The following is a 23,252-nucleotide window of genomic DNA, read 5'->3' as shown; positions in this document are numbered from 1 at the left end:
CTTCACCTTCCATCTGGGCTTCCCTCTCGGTCAGCCATTCCTGTGTCCCCCAAAAGGACTCACAGCTACCAGCTATGACAGACCCTTCACTGGCCAGCAAATTCCCCCCCTTTCACTCAGGTTGGGCTTGCTTCCGGCTACAGAGTCCTTGGGGTCTGTTCCCACCGCAGCGGTCACTAGGACCCCAAATTCCACCTTCAGGACATGTCTCTGTGCACCCCAGTGCAGGCCCTGCCCCCTGCTGACCTGCAACTTCCTGGCAGTCAGCGGCTGGTGTGGCCCCCCTGCTACAAGGTGGTGCATCCCCCTCCCCTGGGGAGATGATTAAGGGACAGGAGCTGGCTTTGTGCAGCCCCTCCCTCTGGAACTTGCCTTGAGCTCCCGGGCTACAGGAACTGTCCACAACCATCCCTGCCCCCAAAGCTGCATTCTTTACTACTACCGAAGAGACACCCTCCTAATCCCCAGCAATCCATGTGACTTTCCCCCCCAGCCCCGTGGCTTTTAGCCAAGATTCCTGCTCACTGCTAACCAACCCTGGGACAGATTCTGCCACATTAAAGAAATCATTCCCCAGTAGAAACGGTGCAGAATTGTGTGCCACTGTTGCAACGGTCAGCTCAGCCTGCAAATCCCTAGTTTGCATGTGTACTTTAGCTAAAGGGGCAAGGACTTTGTGACCCCCTACCAGCTCCAATTCTGCCAGTTTCCCTGGCAATAAATCCTTCTCCTGGATCAGGTCCCTCCTGACCATAGAAATCTCGGCCCCTGTGTCCCTCAATCCAAGAAGCTTGTTACCATTCAGTTTACCAGCACGCATATGCTCACTACTTGGTTGTGTGGAAGCAAGCTTTATAAATCCTGTGTGGAAAGAGGCAGCAGCTGGGCTCTTAGGAGCAGCAGCTTCATGTGTTACTTGCTGCCTGTTTCCACTCAGCAAGGGACACTTATTCCTCAGGTGCTCAGTGGACTTACAATGGTAGCACCTCTTGGGCTCCTCTGCTTGTCCAGGAGACTTGGGACGAGTAACAGGGGAATGGGGACGTGAATACCCAGCCTCCTTTTCCCCAGGCGTAAAACGGTGATTCTGCTTTCCCCCAACCTTGCATCCCTCTGCCAGTGGTTTGTGTTTAATTGCAGCTTGTGATTGCTCATAAGAGTCTGCAAACCCAGCTAATTCACCCATCTTTTTGTCCCACAAATACTGTTTTACATCATCACTGCACATATTTAGGAATTGTTCCTGAGTAACCAAATCACACATTCCTTCTAAGCTTGTAATGCCTTTCCCCCTCACCCATTTATCTACCAAATCTCTCATTTCATTTACATAAGCCACGTTATTCAATCCAGATCCCCTCTTAAGACTCCTGAATTTAAGCCTGTAGGTTTCAGGTGTAACCTGAAACTGTTTCAAAACCAGTTCCTTAAATTTACCATAGTTTGAAGTATCATCAATAGGCATCTTATTGAATATGTCCAGGGCTCTGCCAGTCAATTTTGCAACCACAGTGGTCACCTTTTGATCTTCAGGGATCGCATGGAGGAGGTACAGTCTCAAAGATGATGAAATATTCGGCAATATTGCTGGATTCATCATACTGTGGACGTAGTCACTCCCATTTGTGGATTTTTGGGGAAGTGGAGCCAGCAGCTGGAGGGTTTTTCTCTTCAACTCCATAACAGCCAGTTCATGCCTCTGGGCCTCCATAGCTCTCTTGTGGGCAGCCTCCTCCCTGGCTGTTTCTGCCTCCATAGCCTTTCTGTGTTCAGTTGCCTCTGCTTCTTTGTGTTTCAGTTGAAACTCCTGGTCCTTTACCTTCTCTTCTGCTTCCAGTCTAGCCAGCACTAGTTTAGTAGCTGCTTCACTGGTAGTCATTTTCCTGCTTTCTTGTGCTGGGCCACGCCCCCTGTGCAGTTCACTGAAACTGGGATGTACTCAGCTCAGTGGCTTCTTAGGTAACAGAGACTTTCCCAGCACCCTGTGTTCAGGCTTTCTGGGTAATTTGCAAACTGTGCAGTTCTAGCTTCTTCTGATCCTCACTCTCATTTATTTTGCTTCCTTTTCTGTCCCTATTTCCTTTACGCGAAATAAGCAAACAGAAAATAAGAAACCAGTAACCACTTTGTCTGTTCTCCAGCCACCACATTTAAAACTCACTTAAAATCACTACCAGTGTCTCAAAGCAATCAGCTGTACACAGATCCTGTTCGCGATGCCACTGTGACAGGTTGGATCACAGAAACCCCCTTGGGGCTGCCAACTGATGTGCCAAGACTACTTCTACCCCTGCTGCCCCTGCCCTCCCAGCTTGGGACTTCAGTGCCCTGCCTTGTTGAGCCAGACATGCCAGTCTGTTCCAACACAGACCCAGGGTCTGAACCACGTGCCCCAAACCTACAGACTTAACTGAAAGCAGCTAAAGAAATGTTCCTGTCTGACACTCAGATGCCCAACTCCCAATGGGGTCCAAACCCCAAATAAATCCATTTTACCCTGTATAAAGCTTATACAGGGTAAACTCATAAATTGTTCACCCTCTATAACACTGATAGAGAGATATGCACAACTGTTTGCCCCCCCTTTCCCTCCAGGTAGTAATACATACTCTGGGTTAATTAATAAGTAAAAAGTGATTTTACAAAATACAGAAAGTAGGATTTAAGTGGTTCCAAATAGTAACAGAGAGAACAAAGTGAATTACCAAGCAAAATAAAATAGAACACGCAAGTCTATGTCTAAGAAAACTGAATACAGATAAAAACCTCACCCTTAGAGGAACTCCAGTAAGCTTTCTTTTACAGACTAGTCTCCTTCTAGTCTGGGTCCAGCAATCACTCACACCCCCTGTAGTTACTATCCTTCGTTCCAGTTTCTTTCAGGTATCCTTGGGAGTGGAGAGGCTATCTCTTGAGCAAGCTGAAGACAAAATGAAGGGGTTTCCCAGGGGTTTAAATAGGCTCTCTCTTGTGGGTGGACACCCCTCCCTCTCCATGTGTAGAATCCAGCTACAAAATGGAGTTTTGGAGTCACATGGGCCAGTCACATGTCCATGCATGACTCAGAACTTACAGGTAGCAGCCATGGGTCACATGCTACCTTGAACATCCTCAAGTAGACTTCTTATGTGGATTGGAGCATTCCAAGATCCATTGTCCCTTAAATGCTTCTTGATTGGGCACTTAATTTGCACATTCCTTTCTCAAGAAGCTGACCAAATGCTTTCCAAAGGCTACTTATAAATCAAGCCAGTACACACCCAATATTCATGACTTTGAATACAAAAATGATACATGCATACAAATAGGATTAATAGATTCAGTAGATCATAACCTTTACAGAGATAAGTTACATGGGCTATGTAGCATAAAACATATTCTAGTTATGTCATATATACATTCATAAGCATATTTCCATAAAGCCTTATGGGGGGCACTGTCACACTCCTCACCTACCTTCTGCTCCAAGTGGAAGGTGAACTTCTTTGACCTGCCTCTCTAACATAAATACATCACCCCCCCAAACCACCCCACCCTAACAAGACACTCCACTGCACACACTTTGCCCCCTGGGAAGAGGCTGAGAGAATCAACACCAAGTGCCAGGTGTTAGTCACCCTGCTGAATGTGCTACTCAAGGTATTCAGCTATTACAGGGAGGAGTGTGATATAAGAACCTCCACAGAACAGCAATGGCTGATGCATCCCCCCCACTCTCTATGGAGTATGTTTCCAGTGAGATGGTTTGATTGGGGCAGGGAGAACAATTAATTTCCTTTCGTTGAAAAACAGCATTTGCAGAGCCAGGGCATTGGATGCCTTGTTGTGGAGAAGCCCTACACTTGGTCCCTTAAGCAGTCTTGCTTTATTCCATTCAGGAGGTGTGACCGGTGGCCCCCGCTGCGGACCTGGCCCATCCTCTGAGAGATTTATGGTTCTAGTCACCTAGAACAGGCCTTCTCTTCTTCGTCCCCACCCCCCACAACTCACACTACTTTCTGGCTTTTAAATGCCACGGCCAGAAGCCTTATTCCATCAAGCAGGAGAAAGTTGTAGTTACAGCAAGTTGAGTCTTATTTTCATTACCCTTCATTACCCTTATTTACCTTCCCCTTCCTGCCTCCTCCTCCTCCTCTTCTCCCCGTTTCCTTTCTTCGGTGACTTACATTCTTCTCCTCTCTCCTTTGGTTTCTCAGGGTTCTTTTGGACTGAAGAGTCAGAGGAACTTCCAGACGTGTCTATGTCCTCTCAGTCCAGCGACGAGCTGCCAGTTGGGCCGAGGTGCACATGGCCCCACTGAAGGAAGCCTCCCCAGGAAGTTCTAGGTGTTTGTGTTCCACAGATAGAAGATTAGCCTGTGCTGTTACTTATTTCCTTTTCACAGTGGTGGTTTTATCTTAATGAAAAACATTTTCCCAACACCCACATTGAATTTCATATTTCCAAATAACTCTTAGAAAAGCTAATCTGAAAGTATGTCTACACTAGGAACACTATACTGGCATAGCTACATCACTGTACCTATGCCAGTATAATTTCACAGTGTAGACACAGCCTACACCAAGAGAAGGGTTTTTTCAGTCCGAGTCAGACCACCACCTCCCCACACAAGGGCAGCTATGTCAAATGAAGCTGCATGTACACTGGGACTGAGGTTGGCCTAGCTCTGTCGGTCAGAGGAGTGGAGACCTGTGGTGACATCAACTGTAAGTGTAGACCAGGCCTGAGAAAAGTTTAAAGTGGATTAGTTAAATTGCATTAAGCCCCTCTGTGGATGTTTTTATTCAGAATTAAAATGACTTTAATTCAGTTTAGCTTAATTCACTTGAGGTTAATTAATTCACTTGAGGGGAATTAAACTAAACTGAATTAAGGTCATTTTAATTCTGAATAAGAGCATCCACACAGAAGTTTAATGTGATTTAACTAATTCACTTTAAATTCACACCTTGAGTTAATTCAGATTAATTTTTCTGAGGGTCTCTGTATAGATAAATCCATAGATCTTCAGTTTCTACTTTCTGATAGTCTGTTATTAATAGGGATCACATTAAATGAGCAAAATGGTTTGTCAGCTCATCTTCCTCTGGTGCCATTACCAGTACATAGATCTTCAAACCCTGCTCGTGTCCAATGCCTTCATCTGTGGGCAAGCACACTGACAGATTTGTCTTCTGTCAGTCGGGACATGGCTCTGCTACATAAAGGGGAGGGTTTCTTACCACACATTGCTCAAAGGCACTGATTGTGAGCCCTACAAAACTGTATACAAAAGCTTTGATTAATTCTTGTTTAAAATATTTATTTTTAAAAGATGCCATTTAAATGGGATTAAACCTTCCTGGCTGCAGTTTTGAGTCTTGCTGCTTGTCCCTCCCAAGCAGGCTGCACTGTGACATGAGGGACTTTTAGCAGCTAGAGGTCCCAGCCAAAATCAAGGTCTCCTTGTACTAGGCACTGTAAGCTCTTCAGGGTATCAGCTGTCTCCTACTATCTAAGCAGACAAAACAGACAAAGAGTGGGAGCGGGAACAGGGGGAAATGACTTGCACAAGGTCAGTGGAGGGCTGAGAATAGAAGCTAGGTCTTCTTACTCTCCATTCAACTCCCACTCTCCCGGACCAAATGCCTCTCAGCATTGAGCAAGGTGACACATGTGACCAAAGAGGCATGAAAGCCCTATCAGCTTGCAGGGAGATGGTGCAAGCACAGACTTGCTGACTTTGCATCTAGAGATGAGCGTGAACCAAAACACCAGATCTGAATACCTCCAGACTTCAGGAAAGCTGGGCTTAGCATCCAGACCTCATGGCTGGGCCTGTCTGTGGGATGGGTGGGCAAATCTCAACACCCTCAGACTTTGCGTTCCAGTTTTACAGTTGATTCCTATCTATGGCCATACATCACGCATGTCCATATCACGTGCCTGAAGGGTACAGAGCAGTGGGCTTGTTTTGTTCGGGTCTCTTAGCCTGAGGGTTGAAATGGTAAGACCGTTGTGACTCTCATTTCAGAGGCTGTAGCTTTTTCATTTAGTGCTGGGCAAAAATTTTCAAACTAAACTTTTTTCCAATCAGAAAATGCAGGTTCGGACCTATGGAAACATTTCACAAATTCATGGCTAATTTCCCAACTGTTTTGGTGAAAAAAAATCCAGAAAGATTGAAGGGCTCATTTTGACATTTTCAGAATAAAAAGCTTTGATTTTTTCCATTCAAAACAAATGGAATTTTGAATTTTACTTCAGTTTAAAAAAAAAAAAAGGTTAAAACACCCTCAAAAATTAAATGAAACATTTCATTCGACCCAAAGTAGTGATGGGGCTGGGCTGGGAGTGCAGTCAAAAAGTGGCTGCAGACAAGGGGTTTAGACACTCCCACAAGGGGTGAGCTGGACTCCTGCTGCCCAGGCCCTGTGCTTCATGTGTCAGTGCGAGCACCCAAATATCTGCTGCTTGTGGAAAGGTTTTAGCACGGTAGGGGGTGAGCCAAGCATATCCCAAGGGAGTGGGACCTCACATTTCTGGGCAGGTTATTAGATTGATCTCACCTCGTGATCTCCTCCCATTTGATGAGACATGTAGTGGGAGACTGCAGGCCCAACACACAGGTTCTGCATCAAAGGAGCAAGAGAGATCCAAGTGTCATTCACCAAAGAGCAGAGCACAGCCTGGGGCTTAGTGCCAGAGGGACTAGGGCCAGGTAGTAGTGGCGAGCCCAGGACCACGAGCCCAGGACCACACTGCGTTAAGGGGTTGTACGAACACAGAGGCAGTTCCTTCCCCAAGGAGCTCACAGCCTAAGTAACTTACTGTTGTCTTGCTTCCTCCTCCCCCCCCCACCCCCCAGCTCCCATCTAATCCCCTCTTGCACAGTACATCCGTCTCCCTGCTCGCACTGGAGCACCCACTTACCCCAGCTCTCTCTCTTTCTCCCATCCCCCCATCATTTTCTTTCTTTCTCTGGCACACAGAGCTGGGGACTGTTTTGTGTCTTCCTTCCCCTCCGGGAGGGAGTGGAGGTAGATGACTGGATTTGGGGGGTATTTGGAGATATGGATGGATTGATATTTTTGGGGAATTGGATGTTGGAGGAGTAGATATTATCTGAGCTGTGGTGATGGTTTTTGTGGGGGGCACCTGGCTGACTTGGGGGCACATGGGTTTTGGAGGAGCAATATTCAGGTGGCAGTGGTTGGATTTACGGGTGCAATAGCTGGGGGATTGGGGATATGAATGAATGTCTGCAGGGTGGAAGGATTTCAGGGTGCATTTTGTGAGACTAGAGGGGGGATGTCTGGGAATAGAGGGCAGTAGCAGTGGGTTTGTGGATGGGACTTGGGGGGTGCATGGCTGTGCAGGGGATGAGGGAGATGGGGCTGGAGGAATGGGGATTGGAGGGGGTGCATGATTGTTTGGGGGTGCAGGGGATGGGGATTGGAGGGGGTGCATGGCTGTTTGGGGTGGGGGAGACGGGGCAGAAGGGTTTGGGATTGGAGGGGGTGCGTGGCTGTTAGGGGGTGGGGGGAAGCTGTGCGTCCCCATTTGCCTCTCCCTGCCCGTTTGTTTGTTTTCCTTCCCCTCTGGGGCACGGAGGAGGAGCGCAGGGAGGGGAGCCATTGCGTGGGAAGAGCGGGCATCCCCTACCAGCCGCCTCTCTCCGGGTTCCTGGGGTCTGTCTCTCCGCCCGCAGCAGGAGCAGGGGCCGCGGCCTCCCCCGCCTGGACACTCCTCCTGTAGGGCGGGGAGGGGGAGTGACAGTGACAGCTCGCCAGCTCCCTGCAGCCCGGCGCTTCCTTTCCCCGCCAACTCGGCTCCGCACGCTGCCCGGCTGGCTGCAGCACCCCGAACCCGCAGGCAGGGAGCGCAGCCGCCCGGCCAGCCCCAGAGCCCGCCCCCCGCAGCAGCTTTACAGGCACCAGTCGGCTCGAATGAATTAATGTCCCGGCGCTAGGCGGCCGGGGTGGGCAGGGGCTGCACCCAGGAGCTTGCGCACGGACTGGAGTCGGCCCTGGAGCCGTTGCTGCAGCGGGGAGCCGGCCCGCTCTGCTGGAGCCAGGGGAACCGGCTCAGGTGGCTGGAGTCGGCGTGGGAGCGGCCGCTGCGCAAAGGAGGCGGCTCGGGTGGCAACAGAGAGCTCGGCATGACCCTCAAGTCGAGCCGGGGCCACAGTGTGAACAGCATGCGGACGGCGCTCTCCGACCTGTACCTGGAGCACCTGCTGCAGAGCCGGCCCAAGCCTGAGGTAAGAGGGTCGCTTCCCGGGGGACAGGGAAAGCAGCAGGCAGCCGCGATAGGGTAGCATGGCCCGGGGTGCTGCGGCAGCCAGGGAGCAAGCAGCCGGGCACAGTGCCTAGGGCTGCTAGCAGCCAGGTCTCATACAGTGCGGGGTGATTGCCCCAGGACACTTTATGTTTGGGGGCTCCCTTCACCCGGACACACTATTTCAAGGGGGGAGAGGGAGATCAGTACACAAAGCAACTGGGCACAACAGGATCTGTGCCCCTCATCCCAAGGCCTTTGGGAAGGCGGTAGAAGTTGCCACAAATGTTTCCCTCTCCCAAATGTTCAAACCCCTATTTAGGAAAGATGCAATTAAAATGCTTATTTTGGATATAATTTTAGTCTGTTATGGGGGGTACCTTCCAAGGGTTGGGGACCCTCAGCCTATAGCATCATACATTTCCCCAATTTACTAGAGGGGCGGGCACTTATTGAACAGTGAGGGGAGATGGGCCAATTGTACTGCCAGGATGTTTAGAGGAGGGGTTCTCAAACTGAGTGTCGGGACCCCTGAGGGGGTTGAGAGGTTATTAAATGGGGGGTCCTGAGCTGTCAGCCTCCACCCCAAACCCCGCTTCATCTCCAGCATTTATAATAGTGTTAAATATATAAAAATGTGTTTTTAATTTATAAGGGGGGTTGCATTCAGTGGCTTGCTATGTGAAAGGGGTCACCAGTACAAAAGATTGAGAACCACTGGTTTAGAGGGAGGGTTTTATGCCACCCCTAGCTCCCTTGTGTGACCCAGTCTGCTATGAGAGGGGTGGGTTTGTGGGGACTTGAGATTCCAGAGCGTCTGTGTCCCAGCAGAGGAGCTGTGTGCAATGGCACTTCAGCATGCCCTGAGCAGCACCAGTCAGAAGTATAGTGAGGGAAAGCAAACAGCAGTGACCGAACAAATAAAGCAGATGCCACTTTCCACAGCTTCTCCTGCAAACAGGGACTCTCCTGAGCTTTGTAGGCTGGGCTCTGGCATTCTCCTTAGGCAAAAATCATGGAGAGAGCAGAGGACATGGAGAGAGCACAGGTCCCTGCAGGCTGAAGGTGTCACCAGGCAAAGACGCTAACAGCTTCCCTGTGGGGCATGTCTAGTGCTTGTTAACCTCGCTGGTGCTTCCATTGCCTTCACTTTGGACTGGATGCTGGTGGTGCTGGCTGGCTGACTTTTTCAAGATAGGAATTTATTGTACTGGAGAAGCCAATGTATTTATTACAGTTCCAGCCCAAATGACCCCACAGCAGAAGGCATCTCGGCCTTAGCTACTGTGTTCTGAATCAGGTGTGTAGATGGTGCACTAACTACTAAGTTCCCTAGGGTAGAATTGACGTGACCAAGCAGTTTGATGTACATTTGTGGTACAGCACCAATCACATTTCACTTCCCTCCCTACAGCTGGCAAAGCAGGGGCATGGGGAGCTAAGAGGTCTGGATCTCCCAGTCTGAATTTGGGCAAGTCTCTGCACCGCTCCATTTCTCAGTGTCTACATCTGCAAAATGGGGATAACGATCCCTCTCCCGGTTCAAGATCCACAGATGGGAGGTGCTTATTGCAAAGTCTCTGGGTTCTTATTCACTCCAGTCTCTGGCCCTTGGGCATGTGTAGCCTTTTCTGTGAGGTCACTGAAGGGTTGAGGCTGGCTTTAGTGAAGCTGCTCTTCACAACACCAAGGATATCGGTGTTTAGGAATTCAGTTCACTTGCCTCCCCACCCCATTCCATCCCTGGGGCTGGCAGAGATTGTGGCCCTCATCCTGCTCTTGCTTGCTCTGATTTGACTCCGAAGTGACTCCCTTGAAGACAGTGGCATTAGAGCAGTGTAAAACGGGTGTGAGTGGGATCAGGGTTAGAGCTGGGGCGTGCTGTGGCTGAAGATCTGGGAGCAGGGAGGGAGGGAGTGCTCGCTCTGTGTTACTCCTACGCTACCTCCCTGGCTGACATGGGGGCAGCATTGATTGGTTCTGGAGCCCCCAGCCCAGGGTACAGTGAGGAAACCCTAATCTGAGGGTAGGGAGAGCTGCAGATGCAAAAGCAGGGTGTGAGGGAAGGAGATGGTATTCACTGCCCTTAGATGGGGCTGGGGGACAGCTGAGGGGCTGACAGCTGTATTTGAATCTGTAATGAACTGTCCTGCTCTGTTTCCTTGTTGTCATCACACTGCAGCATTTCATGGGTGTTTCTCCTCTCTGGGTGGATAGGAATGGGGCCCGGGGGGGGGGGGGGGGGCATGTGAAGCTAGTTTGGAAGAGGATTTGCCATTTTGCCCTGGGTAGGGAACGGGTAGCTGAGTGGGAGGAGGAAAGCTGCAGCTCCAGGCTAAAATGAGGCTCTTTCTTGTTTTTGCTGCAAAGTTGTAGCTGGTCTGAACTGGAACTGCTTGTCACATGAGCTGATTTAGCTGCTGAGCAACCTCAGTTAAGCAGGTCCACACATCAGGCTGAAGGAGATGTGGCAATGGATTTTAGCCCTGGGAAACTGGGGCAGGCCAATCTTGCACATGCCTCCTAATTCCTGCTCCTGAGACAATGATCATTGTGTGGCAGGCTTCACACACAACTAGCGTGACCAGATGTCCCAATTTTATAGGGACAGTCCCGATTTTTTGGGTCTTTTTCTTATATAGACTCCTATTACCCCCCACCCCCGGTCCTGATTTTTCACATTTTCTGCCTGGTCACCCTACACACAACAGCACTGGCTGAATGGCAGTGGCATTGGTTAAGAAAACATCTGCAGTGTGCCCTCCTGCTTCAGGGCCACATTATCAGCTGGTGTAAATTGGGGTATCTCCAGTGCAGTCAATGGAGCTATGACAATTTACCTCAGCTGAGGATCTGGCCCGTTATCCCCAGAAATGCTCAGAAATCTCAGCACTCTTAGGGTGTGTAGCTTTCAGGCTGTAAAGCCGCACAGTTGAGCAATGACTGCTTCTCTTTTTAAACCCACAGAAGCAGGGAGGAAATTGGAGACCAAACTGAAACTTTATCCTTAACCCACCCTGTTGTTCAATAAAGCAATAGAAAGAAACACAACCACCCATCATGAGTGAGTTAAATGTGAGCTTTCATCCAGAACTCTGGATTCTCTCTCTTTTTGGTGGCTGAAATCTGGCACCATGAGGAAAGCTGAATGATCTTGTATGGAAAGAGGGGTTTTGGTACTTCAGTCAAACCAAAGAAACGGTTTCACATTTCGTGCTCCCCATCTCACCAGTCTGGAATCCCACAGCCAGCTCCACAGCAGGTATAAATTGTTGTGGCCTCAGAGACTTCATTGGAGCTGTGACAGTTTATACCCACTATGAGTCTGCTCCCAGTCTTTCCTTTTTATGCCCTGTTCTGCATCAGAGTGTCTTTAACCCTTTAACCCAGGAACCTATCCTTGCAACAAAGCCCATTGCCAACAGTGTCCACATATCTATTCAGGGGACACCATCATAGGGCCTAATCACATCAACCACACTATCAGAGGCTCGTTCACCTGCACATCTACCAATGTGATATATGCCATCATGTGCTAGCAATGCCCCTCTGCCATGTACATTGGGCAAACTGGACAGTCTCTACGTAAAAGAATAAATGGACACAAATCAGATGTCAAGAATTATAACATTCATAAACCAGTCGGAGAACACTTCAATCTCTCTGGTCACTCAATCTCAGACCTAAAGGTCGCAATATTACAGCAAAAAGACTTCAAAAACAGACTCCAACGAGAGACTGCTGGGAATGGATGTGTCATTACACAAAGTAAAACTATTTCCCCTGGTTTATTTTCCCCACCGCTCCTCAGAGGTTCCTGTTATCTGCTGGAAATGGCCCACCTTGATTATCACTACAAAAGGTTTTCTCTCCCCCCCACCCCACTCTCCTGCTGGTAATAGCTCATCTTAAGTGATCACTCTCCTTACAGTTTCAGAGTAACAGCCGTGTTAGTCTGCATTTGCAAAAAGAAAAGGAGTACTTGTGGCACCTTAGAGACTAACCAATTTATTTGAGCATAAGCTTTCGTGAGCTACAGCTCACTTCATCGGATGCATACTGTGGAAAGTGTAGAAGATCTTTTTATACACACACAAAGCATGAAAAAATACCTCCCCCCACCCCACTCTCCTGCTGGTGGGGTGGGGGAGGTATTTTTTCATGCTTTGTGTGTGTATAAAAAGATCTTCTACACTTTCCACAGTATGCATCCGATGAAGTGAGCTGTAGCTCACGAAAGCTTATGCGCAAATAAATTTGTTAGTCTGTAAGGTGCCACAGGTACTCCTTTTCTTTTTGTAAAATGCTAATAACAGATCCAACCTCAAATGCATTCAACGGTCTCATCCTGCTTCCACTTAAGCCAATGTCAAAGCTCTTAGGCCAGAAGTTCTGAGGTTGGGTGCTGGGTAGGGCTGTGGAGAAACTGGGTACGTCAAGGGGAGTTTCGTGATTTCAAAATGTCTTCTCTTCTGGATCGAAAATAAAAATAACAATCTAAATTCCTTGTGAGCTGAAATGCTGAAAAAAAAATCACTTTGAGTCTATCAGAATGTTTTGTTTTGACAAAATCAAAGCATTCCAATTTTGCATCTTTAAAAATTTCATACTATTTTTCAGAATAAAAGGAAATTGCAATGAAAAGTCATTTTGAAAACGAAAATCAAAATGTTCTGCTCCAAAAAGGTCAAAATGGGCAGTTTTGCCCTCATTGCAACACTTTTTTAAATTGAAAGTGCTTTAAATAATAATTCAATCGCAATGGGCTCCCTGATGGATCCCAGTACTGGTGGTGAAGGGAGCGGGTCCTTGGCCCCTCATACACTGATGCTTAACCCTTTCACCTGTGCTTACTGCTGTGGGCATATTGGTGTGGTCTCCATGGTTTCTCCTGGCTCCATGCTACCTCTTCTTCTCTCTCTAGCTACTGGATCGTGCATTGCAGCCAGGTGCTCTTCCCACCTCTCGACCCGTGAAACCACGAGCTCTCTGTCCCAGTCTGCCAAAGCCCTCCTGCTGCAGTCACATGCAGACACAGGAGATGGCTGTGGAGCACTGGCCCTTTGGAAGGGTCCTATGCCTCCAAGTAACCCCTTGTTATCAGTAACCAGATGGCAGGGTAAGGTGTGGGGAGGTTCTACTGTCTTTGCGCACAGATAGCGGGTGCCACGGGGATGTTGGGGAGGGGCAGGAGAGACTGGCTGGGTTGTCCTATTGTGGATTGCTTGGTCACAGCAGGTGGTGGGGGCAGCCCGTGCTCTTGACACTAAGCTTTTGAGGCTGGGCTGGTCCAGTGGTCCTCTGTTAGAGGGAGTGGAGGTTGGTGTTGGGGCTCTCCCCTTGCCCTCTGTCCCAGGTGGAGGCCGGGATTCTGGGATGAGTGGCTGTTGGGCTGTGTCTCTTGTTGGAGAAAGGTGCCAGGCTGGCAGCCCAGGGGACCATCCTCCTGCCTGGGATCTGAGTGGCTCCCCAAGAGGATTATTTGTATCCTGTAGAAGGCAAGAGGAGGTCCCTGGAGACAGAATGCCTTTCCTAATTCACTAGGGTAAGCACAGTGGTCAGGCTTCCCCTACCTGCCTTGCCCTGCCAGCATGCCTCAGCCCTGAGCCAGGGGGCTCCAGCAAGAGGGAGTTCTGTCTCCATTGCCCATTTGTTCCTTGGCATCTGCTGGGGCTTCTGTGAAGGGGGCATGTGTGGAGGATAGGTCCCTCAATGGCTATTAGCTAGGATGGGCAGGGACACAGCCCCATGCTCTGGTCTGGGTGTTCCTAAGTCTCTGACTGCCAGAAGCTGGGACTGAATGACAGGGGATGGATCATTCGATTGCCTATTTTGTTCATTCGCGCTGAAGCACCTGGCATTGGCTGCTGTCGGCAGACAGGTTACTGGGCTAGATGGACCATTGGTCTGACCCAGCGTGGTTGTTCTTATGGTCTGATGTGCCAATGGTGTTGCTGGTTTGTAGGGTGCTTGGTCATGTGGCCCTGGGCTGGGATCCACAAAACACCCCTGGCAGCAGCTTCCAGCCTCCGCTGGCCTGGGCTGGGTTTGAACTGGGGAGCTTAGTGCGAAGGGCTCTGTGTCCCTTTAACCATCCCCTGAGCAACACCATCCATCCCCCGCATGGCAGTTTAATTCCCAGTGCCTGATAGGGCTGCTGGCTGACAGCTGTGGTGTCTGTGTGTGGCCACGGCCCGTTGCAATGAGGCAGCAGTGAGGGTGCTGTGAAGGGAGTAGACACTGTGCAATGGAGCCTGCTTCCTGTCCGCAGCTGGCTGTGCAGTGATCCCTGCCTGGAGGTGAATCCAAGAGAGACCTAGGCCTGTGTGTGTCTTTGACCTCATTTGTTGCTGCACAGCTGTTTCCTTGGGTCCCTGTGCCAGCCTGGAGTGGGTAGCGGGCCAGCATCACCTTTGGGTTTCTGCTGGGTGACTTTATATCTGCCCTTGTTAGTCAGGGCTTCCTCTGGGAGTCCAGTTCTTTCAAAGTTGACCTGAAGAAGTAACTGAGAGCGAAGCAGGTAGTGGAGGCAGATGGCCCTTATCCCCTTTCGTGGAGTAGGGGCATTAGCAAAGTGTACCATTCTCTGGTTGATCTTTGGACAAGGATGATGGCTGTTCAAATTATCTAATTGCTGTGAAGTTAATGTTTGATTGCCTGCTAGCGTGTTTGTTCCCTGCCTGCTGCAGCAAGGGTGGCAGCATTTGGCTGGAGGAGCTTGGCCTCCTTTGCTAAGCTGGGGCTGCTTACGCCTCCCCTCCCCCAGGACCCGTGTGAGCTGGAGGGGTGAGAGTTCTTTGGCCTTTCCAAGGAATATCCCCTCTCCAGCCTGGGATCTGGGTTCAGCCCATTTTAGAAATGGGAGGCCCACTGCAAAATTCAGGTCTGGATTTCAGACACTCCAGCGCTTGGGTCCAGATCCAGAGGGTGATCTGGTTGGTCTCAGTGAGGTGCTGGGGGCAGGGTTGGTATATTTAGTGGCTGAGTAGATGCACTGCTCCCCCCATCCCTTGGAACATGTGGTCCTAGCAGGGCACTTTTCCACCAGCGTGCCCAATGCAACATGGCCCATCTGCAAAGCACTATCAAGGCCACTTTGTACAGAGTAGCGGCTCCTGGTGCCCCCTCCTTTGCCACCCATTACACAGCTATTCCATTCACCTCAGGAGCTGTCGTCCCAGAGGAATTGAGCCTGAATCTCCAATGTGGGACAAGGTGACCCTGGGCTCTGACCTGACCTGGATCCCATTTCCAGCGAGGTACAGAAGTAACCCTTGTTCCCTCTGCCTGGATTCTGCTGAGCTGGCGTTCAGTCTGTATTTTCACTTCAGCTGGCTCCTCACAGTGCTCCTGAACTCTGAGCCCTCCTGCAGATGTTTCCTCTCCCTCAAAGGGATTTGAGAGCCCTGCATTAAGCAGCCGTCATTGCCCTGACTCTCGAAGGGTCGAGAGGTCACAAGCTACACAAGGCCAAAGCTTAAGAACAACAATGTTGCGTGTGTGTGCTAGGCAGGAGGTTTACACTGAGCAGGCTGTGGCACTGTCCCTATGGTCAACATCCCCCTAACCCAGTCAGGCCTGGTAAGGCCATTACACACGATCCCTTAGTGCTTCTGTTTCATTGCTAGCACCAACTCGGAACAGAGGCTGTTTGTAACGCTGAACAAAACATTCTGGTTCTTTCCAAAGTTTACAACTGAACAGTGACTTAACACAGCTTTGAAACTTTACTCTGCAGGAGAAAAATGCTGCTCGTAACCATCTTAATTTAAATGAAACAATCACAGAAACAGTTTTCTTACCTTTTTGGAGTAACAGCCGTGTTAGTCTGTATTCGCAAAAAGAAAAGGAGTACTTGTGGCACCTTAGAGACTAACCAATTTATTTGCGCATAAGCTTTCGTGAGCTACAGCTCACTTCATTGGATGCATACTGTGGAAAATACAGAAGATGTTTTTATACACACAGACCATGAAAAAAATGGGTGTTTATCACTACAAAAGGATTTCTCTCCCCCCACCCCATTCTTCTGCTGGTAATAGCTTATCTAAAGTGATCACTCTCCTTACAATGTGTATGATAATCAAGGTGGGCCATTTCCAGCACAAATCCAGGGTTTAACAAGAACGTCTGAGGAACAGTCGAGGGGGGGAAGGAATAAACAAGGGGAAATAGGTTACTTTTTATAATGAATCAACCATTCCCAGTCTCTATTCAAGCCTAAGTTAATTGTATCCAATTTGCAAATTGATTCCAATTCAGCAGTCTCTCGTTGGAGTCTGTTTTCGAAGTTTTTTTGTTGTTGAAGGAGTGTCACTTTTAGATCAGAAATCGAGTGACCAGAGAGATTGAAGTGTTCTCTGACTGGTTTATGAATGTTATAATTCTTGACATCTGATTTGTGTCCATTTATTCTTTTACGTAGAGACTGTCCAGTGTGATCAACGTACATGGCAGAGGGGCATTGCTGGCACATGATGGCATATATCACATTGGTAGATGTGCAGGTGAATGAGCCTCTGATAGTGTGGCTGATGTTATTTGGCCCTGCAATGGTGTCCCCTGAATAGATATGTGGGCACAGTTGGCAACGGGCTTTGTTGCAAGGATAGGTTCCTGGGTTAGTGGTTCTGTTGTGTGGTATGTGGTTGCTGGTGAGTATTCGCTTCAGGTTGGAGGTCTGTCTGTAGGCAAGGACTGGCCTGCCTCCCAAGATTTGTGAGAGTGTGGGGTCGTCCTTCAGGATAGGCTGTAGATCCTTGATAATGCGTTGGAGGGGTTTTAGTTGGGGGCTGAAGGTGGCGGCTAGTGGCGTTCTGTTATTTTCTTTGTTAGGCCTGTCCTGTAGTAGGTGACTTCTGGGAACTCTTCTGGCTCTATCAGTCTGTTTCTTCACTTCCGCAGGCGGGTATTGTAATTGTAAGAATGCTTGATAGAGATCTTGTAGGTGTTTGTCTCTGTCTGAGGGGTTGGAGCAAATGCAGTTGTATCGCAGAGCTTGGCTGTAGACAATGGATCGTGTGGTGTGGTCAGGGTGAAAGCTGGAGGCATGTAGATAGGAATAGCGGCCAGTAGGTTTCCGATATAGGGTGGTGTTTATGTGACCATCGTTTATTAGCACTGTAGTGTCCAGGAAGTGGATCTCTTGCGGTGGACTGGACCAGGCTGAGGTTGATGGTGGGATGGAAATTGTTGAAATCATGGTGGAATTCCTCAAGGGCTTTTTTTCATGGGTCCAGATGATGAAGATGTCATCAATATAGCGCAAGTAGAGTAGGGGCATTAGGGGACAAGAGCTGAGGAAGTGTTGTTCTAAGTCAGCCATAAAAGTGTTGGCATACTGTGGGGCCATGCGGGTACCCATAGCAGTGCTGCTGATTTGAAGGTATACATTGTCCCCAAATGTGAAATAGTTATGGGTAAGGACAAAGTCACAAAGTTCAGCCACCAGGTTAGCCGTGACGTTATCGGGGATAGTGTTCTTGACGGCTTGTAATCCATCTTTGTGTGGAATGTTGGTGTAGAGGGCTTCTACATCCATAGTGGCCAGGATGGTGTTATCAGGAAGATCACCGATGGATTGTAGTTTCCTCAGGAAGTCAGTGGTGTCTCGAAGGTAGCTGGGAGTGCTGGTAGCATAGGGCCTGAGGAGGGAGTCTACATGGTCTGTGTGTATAAAAACATCTTCTGTATTTTCCACAGTATGCATCCGATGAAGTGAGCTGTAGCTCATGGAAGCTTATGCTCAAATAAATTGGTTAGTCTCTAAGGTGCCACAAATACTCCTTTTCTTTTTCCTTACCTTGTCAATCTTTTTGAAACTTTCCCTTTATTTATTTAGTAGTGTACATTTAACACAGCACTGTAATGTATTTGCCTTTTTTTTTTTTTTGGGTCTCTGCTGCTGCCTGATTGTATACTCCCAGTTCCAAATGAGGTGTGTGGTTGACCGGTCAGATCATAACTCTGGTGTTCCTAATTCTGAGGTTACTGGATTGCCAACCCCAGGGCACCCAAAATACAGGAGCCAGGCCCTGAAAAATCAGGAGATTGGCTTCAAAATAATGAGATTTAAAAAAAATAACACCTTTGGGGTCTTTATTTGCTTCTGGGTTTTAAGCCTTTATGAGATCACTTTTCCAAACCCTTCTCAGGGACCACCAGGGCTAGAAATGTTCTTAGCTGACATTCTCATGGAACTCCAGGAACTGGGGCTTTAAGAAACACACTGAATATTGCAAGACTCATGAAAGCTTTGAGAGTTGGCAACACAGTAACTGCTTTGCATTACAGGTCTCTTTATTAACCCACAGCTCCTATTGCTTTTACCTCTGCTGATACTTGGGCATCGACTTATTTAATGCCAATGCTTAAGGTAGAAACAAGCTGGCCTAGTGGTTTAGAAAGGTTAGTGCTCCTGTTTAACCCCAACATGGCTGGTCCTGGCTGTGGCAGCCCCTTGGAGTGCTGATGTTAGTAAAGAGGATGTATCTGGGGCTGTATTAGCCCCATCTGCCAGCAGTAGAGCAGTTAGCATGCCTGTTTCATCTTCCCTCTCTATCCTGGTGCCTTGGCCTCTCTTGTAACTTTTCCTTGTTTGACTGTGGTTTCAACAGGCGGCGGTTAGAGTCTAGGACAGGGGTTGGCAAGCTTTCAGAAGTGGTGTGCCGAGTCTTCATTTATTCACTTTAATTTACGGTTTCATGTGCCAGTAATACATTTTAACCTTTTTTAGAAGGTCTCGCTCTATAAGTCTACATACAACAATAGTTTAGTTATATAATATATAAAATAAACAAGGTTTTCAAAATGTTTAAGAAGCTTCATTTAAAATTAAATTAAAATGCTGATCTTATGCTACCGGCCCGCTCAGCCTGCTGCCGGCCTGGGGTTCTGTTCACCTAGGCTGGCAGCAGGCTGAGTGGGGCCTGCGGCCGGGACCCCGGCTGGCAAGGGGCTGGCAGCCAGAACCCCAGACGGGCAGCGGACTGAGTGGGGCTGTCCGCCAGCTCCTGCCAGCCAGGGTCCCGGCTGCCAGCCCCACTCAGCCCGCTGCCGGTCTGGGATCCCGGCCCTGTCCACATAGTGCGTACCTACCTTCTCCCTGGTTCTAGCCCATTCTCTTCCTCTCTCTCTGCACTGAGCTGAGGGTGGGAGTGCACTGAGCACAGGGCTGGGGGTGAAGGAGCAGGCTGTGGGTTGGGATGTAGGGTCTGGCCAGGAGCTAGAATAAGGGAGGGGGCTCAGGGTTGGGGCAGGAGGCTTGGATGTGGAGTGCTTACCAGGGCAACTCCCATTTGCAAGGGGTGCAGGTGGGAATGTGTGTGGGGGGGTGTGTGTGCAGGAGCTCCCGTTTGGTGCTCAGGATGGGGGTGGAAATGTGGGGGGTGCAAGAGTCAGGGCAGGGGGTGTGGGGGGGCTGGGTGTGTGGGGGGGTGCAAGAGTCAGGGCAGGGGGTGTGGGGGGGCTGGGTGTGTGGGGGGGTGCAAGAGTCAGGGCAGGGGGTGTGGGGGGGTGCAAGAGTCAGGGCAGGGGGTGTGGGGGGGCTGGGTGTGTGTGGGGGGGCACAGGGGTCAGGGCTGGGGTCGTGGGGGGGCACAGGGGTCAGGGCAGGAGGCTGGGTGTGTATGAGGGGGGTGCAGGGGTCAGGGCATGGGGGGACTGAGTATGTGTGGGGGGTGCTGGAGTCAGGGCAGGGGGCTGGGGTGTGTGGGGAGGTGCAGGGGTCAGGGCAGAGGGCTGGGTGTTTGTGGGGAGATGTAGGGGTCAGGACAGATGGCTGGGGGTGTGGGCTAGGGTCCTGGGGGTGCTTCCAGCCCCCTGCCCAGAGCGGCTCATGGCAGGGGGCTGGAGGGGATATGCCCCGATTCCACCCCCCTTCCCCACAGCCCCATCCCCGGAGCAGAAGAGCAGAGCGGGCTCCGCTTCTCCCCCTCCCTTGCAAGGGCCATCAGCTGATTGGTGGCAGGGAAGGAGAGGAGGAGGGGCAGGAACGCAGCATGCCAGCAGAAGAGGCTGGGGAGGGGGAAGCTTGCCTGCCCTGCAGCAGGAGTCTGCAGAACCAAGCTTCTTCACCCTGCCCCCATAGGGGAGGGTGGGGGAGGAGAAGAGTGGCCCGGGATGGGCAGGATTTTTAATGGCATGCTGCTGCCTGCTGGGTTCTTGGCCTGGGTTCGGCAGTGGGCTGAGTGGGGCCGGCGGCTGCGACCTGGCAGGGAGCAGCGTGCCATCTTTGGCACGCGTGCCATAGGTTGCCGAACCCTGGTCTAGGAAGACGATGAGAGGTTTGGAACAGGTGTGCCAACCTCCTGCAGCTGGCTCATCATCAGCTGCTTCTGCCCCTCACTGCCCACTCCTGTCTCTGCTCCCTCCATTCATCTAGCACTAACCTCCCCAGGGATCTCTTGCACATTCCCACTGTGCCTTCTCCTTTGCAGCCCCGTGGTCCAGCACAGCCTCCCTGTGTGTCTCTGCCTCATCACTTCTCTGTCTCTCTTTAGATTTCAGCTGAAATCCTTTTTTTCTCTCACCTATATGCTCGTGCCATCAATGGAGCAGTAACAAAGAGGAATGTACAAACAGCAGCTTAATTCTTCTGAGATGGGACCCAACTCTCCCACAATGCATCTGTGCACCAGCTGTAAAAGACCCGTGGTCACTCCTGCCTCTTTTGTCTCAGTCTCTATTGTCACTAATGGGCAGGTGGGAGCTGTAATCAGAGTGGGGTGCTCCCTTGTCCTGGCCATAATACCAGCTGTGCACTTTCTTATGTCCTAATGCTCCCCCTGTAGAGTCCACTGATGTTCACTTCTCAACCAAAGCTGTTGTGCAGTGTTGCAGTGTTCTGTGAAACAGCTGCTGAGCTCCACCCCCGAGGTGGCTGCATTTCAGGAGGAAGGTGAAGTGATCCACTGTATTTGAGTGTTCGTAAAGTTTCATAGATTCCAAGGTGAGAAGGGATCATTATGATCACCTAGTCTGACCTCCTGTATAGTATGGGCTAGAGAACTTCCTCAAAATAATTTCTAATGCAGATCTTTTAGAAGATCCCATCTTGATTGAACAATTGGCAGTGCTGGAGAATCCACCACAACCCTAGGTAAATTGTTCCCATGTTTAATTACTCTCGTTGTTAAAAACGTACCCCTTATTTGCAGCCTGAATTTGTCTAGCTTCAGCTTCCTGCCATTGGATTGCCTAGACTGAAGAGCCCATGATTAAACATTTGTCCCCCATGTAGGTACTCATGGATAAGGTTATGATTTAGCCATGAGTATTTTTAGTAAAAGTCACTGACCTGTCTGTGACTTTTACCAAGAATACCCCTAACTAAATCTTACCTGCTTGGGGTGGGGTGGCGGTACTCCAGCGGACGCTGCTGCTCCTGGGGATGGGGGACAACCCAGGGCCCCACTGCCGCCGCTGCTTCTAGGGTGTGGGGGCAGCCTGTGGCCCCACTACTACCACCGCTCCAGCCAGGGCAGGGAGGCCTGTGGCCCCACTACCACCACTCTGGGCCCAGGGCCCTGGTGCCACTTCAGGTGGGGGGGTGGCCTGGGGCACCGCTGCTTCTGCTCTCAGACCGCTGCTCCAGGGCAATAGGCCCAGGACCAGTTGCCTGGGGCCACTGGAGCAGCGACGGTGCAGCTGGCCCCAGGGCTGCCCCAGCTGCTTGGGCAGCCCTGGGGTCAACCTCTGGAAGTCACGGGATCTGTGACTTTCGTGACCTCCATGAAAGATTCGCAGCCTTACTCATAGACTGTGATCAAGTCACCTCTTCATCTTTTCTTTAAGCTGAACAGATTGAGCTCCTTGAGTCACTGTATGGCTTGATTTCTCATCCTTTAATTGTTCTCGTAGCTCTTCTCTGATCCCGCTCCCATTAATCTACATCCCTCTTGAATTGTGGGCACCAGAACTGGACACAGGATTCCAGCAACGGTCATACCAGGGCCAAATACAGGGGTAAAATAACCTCCGTGCTCCTACTTGAGATTCCTGTGTTGATGCATCCCAGGCTAGCATTAGCCCTTTTGGCCACTGTAACAGGGCACAGACTCACCCAGTGGCACCTCCTGCTGGCTGTCTGGGAATTAGCCCTTTTTAACAGCTCCGGGGCACCCTCTGCTGGTGTCTCGCTGTTGCTTGCCCCCATGTCCCTCCCTGACCCTGGTGCCCTTTTACCTGGGTTGCTGCCCCTCCGGGCAATACCCCACAGATCTGGGTCTCCCTTCCCCGGAGAACCCGCACCCTCTATCCCCACCTTGCCTCAGCCTATGGGCTACTGCCAGTCACATCTAGCCTCCTTTCACTGGGGCTAACTGCAGTGTGTATAAGCCAGTCATCATAGGCAAGGGGGGTTTGGACCTGCTGCCTTCCCCTGCAACCCGGTACCTCCAGGGGCCTTGTACAAGGCCCTGTAGCCTGGGGAGTTGCTGGCCCGGAGCTCTGCAGCTCCTCTGGCCTTTCCCCAGCCCTGCTTCACTCCAGTACCCTTTAGCACTCAGGCAGCTAGGCCCATCTGCCTCCTCAGATAGAGGGAGACTCTGCTCCTGGCCCACTGCCCTCTTATAAGGGCCAGCTGGGGCCTGATTAAGCCAGCTGGGGCCTGATTGGGGCGTGGCCCCCAGCTGAGGCTGCTTCTTCCAATCAGCCCTGCTTTTCCTTTCGTGCCACAGCCCTCTCCGCTGGCTGTTTTAAGCCTTTTAAGGCAGGAATGGGTGACCACCCCTCTACAGCCACCGTGTCACACTGGGAGCTCCTGTTCAGCTGATTGTCCACCAAGACCCCCAGATCTTTTTTAGAGTTACTGCTTCCCAGGATAGAGTCCCCCAGCCTGTAAGTGTGGCCTGCATGCTTTGTTCCTAGGCATAGACATTTTCATTGAGCTGTATTCAAATGCGTGTTTTGTCCCTTCCTCAGCTGAAAGCAAAGGTTAGGGTTGGGGAGGGGCCGAGGTTCCTAGGCTGTCCCAACCTTCGTGACAGCGCCTG

At 50.4% G+C, this 23,252-nt stretch overlaps 1 protein-coding gene across 3 annotated transcripts in view; it reads left to right on the top strand.

Moving 5' to 3' along the window:
* Positions 1-7,848: 7,848 nt before the first annotated feature.
* MPP1 (MAGUK p55 scaffold protein 1) overlaps positions 7,849-23,252 on the top strand; it is a 57,865-nt gene continuing 42,461 nt past the window's right edge. Inside the window, exon 1 of one of the 3 annotated variants that reach the window (XM_077826145.1) lies at positions 7,849-8,242. In XM_077826145.1, coding sequence (XP_077682271.1) covers positions 8,141-8,242 — 102 coding nt within the window. In that variant the 5' untranslated portion in view covers positions 7,849-8,140. Of the gene's footprint in view, positions 8,243-13,516; positions 13,805-22,954; positions 23,098-23,252 lie in introns of those variants that run through there. The other 2 variants (XM_077826147.1, XM_077826148.1) reach the window with 2 other exon arrangements.

The sequence above is a fragment of the Eretmochelys imbricata genome, chromosome 9 (genome assembly GCF_965152235.1).
Source record: "Eretmochelys imbricata isolate rEreImb1 chromosome 9, rEreImb1.hap1, whole genome shotgun sequence".
NCBI classification, from domain to species: Eukaryota; Metazoa; Chordata; order Testudines; family Cheloniidae; genus Eretmochelys; species Eretmochelys imbricata.
Note: the sequence above shows the minus strand (reverse complement) of the source record. Positions and strands in the feature narration are given on the sequence as shown.